This window comes from Geospiza fortis, unplaced genomic scaffold, assembly GCF_000277835.1.
Source record: "Geospiza fortis unplaced genomic scaffold, GeoFor_1.0 scaffold351, whole genome shotgun sequence".
Taxonomy (NCBI): Eukaryota; Metazoa; Chordata; class Aves; order Passeriformes; family Thraupidae; genus Geospiza; species Geospiza fortis.
In genome coordinates, this window is record NW_005054419.1 from 1,361,493 (window position 1) to 1,365,030 (window position 3,538).

Below are 3,538 nucleotides of genomic sequence, written 5' to 3' on the forward strand. Positions count from 1 at the left end.
GGAGTCGGGACATTGTGTGCGGGAGCTGGCCGGCATCGAGCACGCTCCGTGTATGTGGCTGCTGGAGGTGGCCGGGCAGCAGCCCCCGAGGCGGGCAGGTGCGGGCTGCATGGAGAAAAGCGGCTGCAGCCCTTTCCCCATGTGCTGGGCTAAAGGTACTCCGACCTTTTATTTATATATGTGTGTGTATGTGTGTTTATATATATCTGTATGCATTTCTCTCTCCCTCTTAATTTAACGTTTTACCACCTGTGGTTCTATGGTCTTTTTCCTCTCAAAACCAAGCTAGAAAATAAATATTCTGGTCATGCGCTTGCAGTGCGGAGCTGCCTCTCCGCAGGAGCTGCTTCACCTGACAGCTAGGATGCTTCGGGTTTTGTGTTTGTTTTTTTTTTTCCTCCCTCTGCCTTTAAGAATTATTTGAAATGAAAAGAGCGCTTGAGCTGTTTGGTTTGTACTTGCACTGATGTGAGGATCTGACGGCTTTGTTTGTGATCTTTGTATGTTTGAAGCCGCTGCGAGGGTGATCCTGCTTTCACTCACCTTTTAGAAGAAGTAGTTTTTAAGTGTCTGATCCTGATCGTAGGGAGCGGAAGACTCACATGTTTTTACTTGATGTCTCTGAATTTGCCACCCCTATTACCCACCCCCAAACGGAGACAATAAGTATCCACAGAGCATGAATTTATTACAATGAGACGGTTGGACTTGAAATTGAGGTTTAACAATAGTTAAATGGACATGGGAAAGTCATTCACGTGATAATCTTAATTTGCACCCCAAGACTTTAATATTTACCGTATTATCATCTGGATGTTACTTGTATATTGGAGTTGTGGATGTGACTTTACAGGGATTAAGGTCGAAATTCTGTTAGTAGCTAAAGAATCAAATCTTCCTTAGATGGAAAACAACTGTAAAAAGCTGAATGTTGCTGGTTGTAAGCATAACCTTCCTCGTGCTTGCTTTCATTTCAGTGCACTTTCTTTTTTGGAAGAGAAACTGGCAGTGAAGTATTGCGTCACCGTAATCTTGGATCACGGACAGCCAGTTACTTCAGAACTACAGGGCAAACGCATCTGAACTAAGGATTCAATAGGCATAGCTGCTGATTAGTTGTTTGAAAAAAGCATTAAATTTATTTACAGTTTTTATTGTCTAGTAATTAGGAGGGCACACGAAGAAGCATTTAACACTTTGTCTTGCCTGCTTTCTGCACCTTTCAGAAATATTCAGGCTAAACTAGTCCTTGCCACACATTGACAAATTATACCCCATAGAGTAGAATCGACTTAGAAATGGGAGAAGTGGAACACCACACCCTGGTTTCATGAAGTACAGAACCTATCAGCTCACTAGGGAATAATATTTAGTAAACAATGAGTAACGGTAGCTGGAAACAAAGCTAATACAGAGTGTCCTTTGCTTTTAAGTAAAACTTGTTTACCGTGAAGGGGGTAACAACAATGCCAGATCTGTGTGTCATAAATTGAGTAACAGAAGTATTAGATGAAATTTGGATTCATCTCCTTGGACTGTTGTGAGGGTCAAGATGAAGGTACCTCCCAGAAAGTAACTTTTAAAAGTAGGGAAGAAGAATCTCCTGAAAGCAAAAGCAAGCTTTTGCTATCAATTGTTCAGGCTGCTTAGTATTGAGGTATCAATTTCTCTCCCCTACTCCAGTCCCAGAGGATGCCCCAGCAAGGCTGGGGATGGCTGCATTGGGCCATGATAAAAGGTATTGATTCCCCCCCACCCATTCCAGCTACTGAAATGAATGAAAAATGATCCCACCTCTTCCTCTGGTCTCCTGTGTTCTCAGAACATGACTTCAGAGGAGATTGCTTGTCCATCCCCTTTGCCCCAAAATCTGGAGAGCAGCCCTGTAATCTCTTGTTATTCCTGTTGGGGGGAGAAGGAGAACACCAGGGGTTGCATAAGAGGACAAAGGCATCAGGATCTTCACAGCTGCCAGTTGTGATGATTTCTAGAAAAAAGCTTCATCGCAGCCTCCCAAAAAAATAGGACAGATGAGAAATAGCTTGAGCTATATTTGTCATTGAATGGTGGCCATGCCTTAGTGGATGATTACTTTGTGTACTGTTCACCGGCTTAACCTTAGGGAAATGAGACGGATCTGGCCTACTTTGATAAGGGCTGTGAGATATCTGCAGTCCAAGAAAGGTAATATATTAATGAGAGAACCATTTAGTTCTGATGTCTTTATTCTGCCTCTTTGGTTTTTCTGGTAAAGTGTCAGGTTACCTGTAGGAAAAACTGATAAAACTTTTAAAGTGTTTTATAATGTCTTAAAATGGGATCTTGATGTGTATGTTTTATTATCCATAACTTACTTTCTAAGTGCTCTGTTCTCTTTTTGAATGGGACAGATTGAGCTTCCATTGTACCAGGTGTGATCTCAGCAAATGTTTGTTCTTTGAAAAGGCTTTGAAATATTTCAGTGAGTCTGTGTTCATACAGAGGTTCCACTTTTTTTTAGCATTCTTAAATCTGAAATCGTCAAATCTTCTTAGCGATAGCGTGGGATGACCTAATTGCAGCCAATTCTGTGGCCCTGTCTGTAGGACTGCTACAGAGAATAAGATATTTGCTTGCTTTAGAAAGTACTTGTGTGAATCTGTGTTGTTGCTTTTTTGCCTCGTCTCCACATCTAAATCTAATCTAAGTAGTGTTACTGAATTGAATAATTTAGTCAGGATCTGCACGCTCCAGATTTGAGGGTATTGTGATGGGTGAATGAAGAGAAAGTGTATACTTTGTTGCTGGCATATTTCTTCTCAGTAAGTCTGTATTACTTTATCAGGATAGGAGTAAGACATTTTTGGCTGCTTCCTCCATCTCATTAAGTAATTTGAAACTTAAAATGTCAGGTCCTGTGGACTAATCATCCTGAAGCTCAGTTACAACTTCGGGGGATGCTGAAGTGCCTGTCTTGATTCCTGAGCAGTCACCACTCCTTTCCCAGCTAAGTGCTCAAACTTTGTGCTGATATCATACAGGGTATTTCCTTTCTGCCTGTAACAGCAGACTAGAAAGTAGTCATGGATCATTAAAGACTTTTCACTAACATCTCTGAAATTTGTTAAAATCATTAATAGTATAATGTATTACACTTCGACCTAGATACTTCTGCTGGCAAACTTTTTTCTTGTGTTTCCTATGAATTCCTGCCATTTTAACCTTACACAATAACTGGGTGAAAGCAGTGTAAACGTGACAGGCAAGGGTAGCTGGGCGGCTCTGCTATAGGTCTGTGAATTATCTACCTCAAGGAGGAGGAAGTTTCTTGAATAACTTCCAGAAGAGCTCTGTTTAGTCATTTATGAACAATTAATTGATGTAATTCAGTGTGTGCCATGTGAGTTGCTACTGCAGGATGATCACAGTCCTTGAACTCAGCCATTCAAACAAACATGGAAAATCTATACTGACTTAAAATAATTGAGCCAAATTCAGTCAAAAACCTGCTCTTGATTAAAAGAAATATTAAAAATTTTAACCTGTGTTGCGAAATGTA

At 40.8% G+C, this 3,538-nt stretch overlaps 1 protein-coding gene across 9 annotated transcripts in view; it reads left to right on the top strand.

Moving 5' to 3' along the window:
- PTK2 (protein tyrosine kinase 2) overlaps positions 1 to 3,538 on the top strand; it is a 173,147-nt gene that overhangs the window by 43,112 nt on the left and 126,497 nt on the right. For 4 of the 9 annotated variants that reach the window (XM_031061595.1, XM_031061597.1, XM_031061596.1 and 1 more), the window contains exon 1: positions 29 to 155. The exons of 2 other annotated variants lie outside the window; for them this stretch is intronic. In XM_031061595.1, coding sequence (XP_030917455.1) covers positions 53 to 155 — 103 coding nt within the window. In that variant the 5' untranslated portion in view covers positions 29 to 52. Of the gene's footprint in view, positions 1 to 27; positions 156 to 3,538 lie in introns of those variants that run through there. 3 more of the 9 variants (XM_031061598.1, XM_031061600.1, XM_031061593.1) reach the window with 2 other exon arrangements.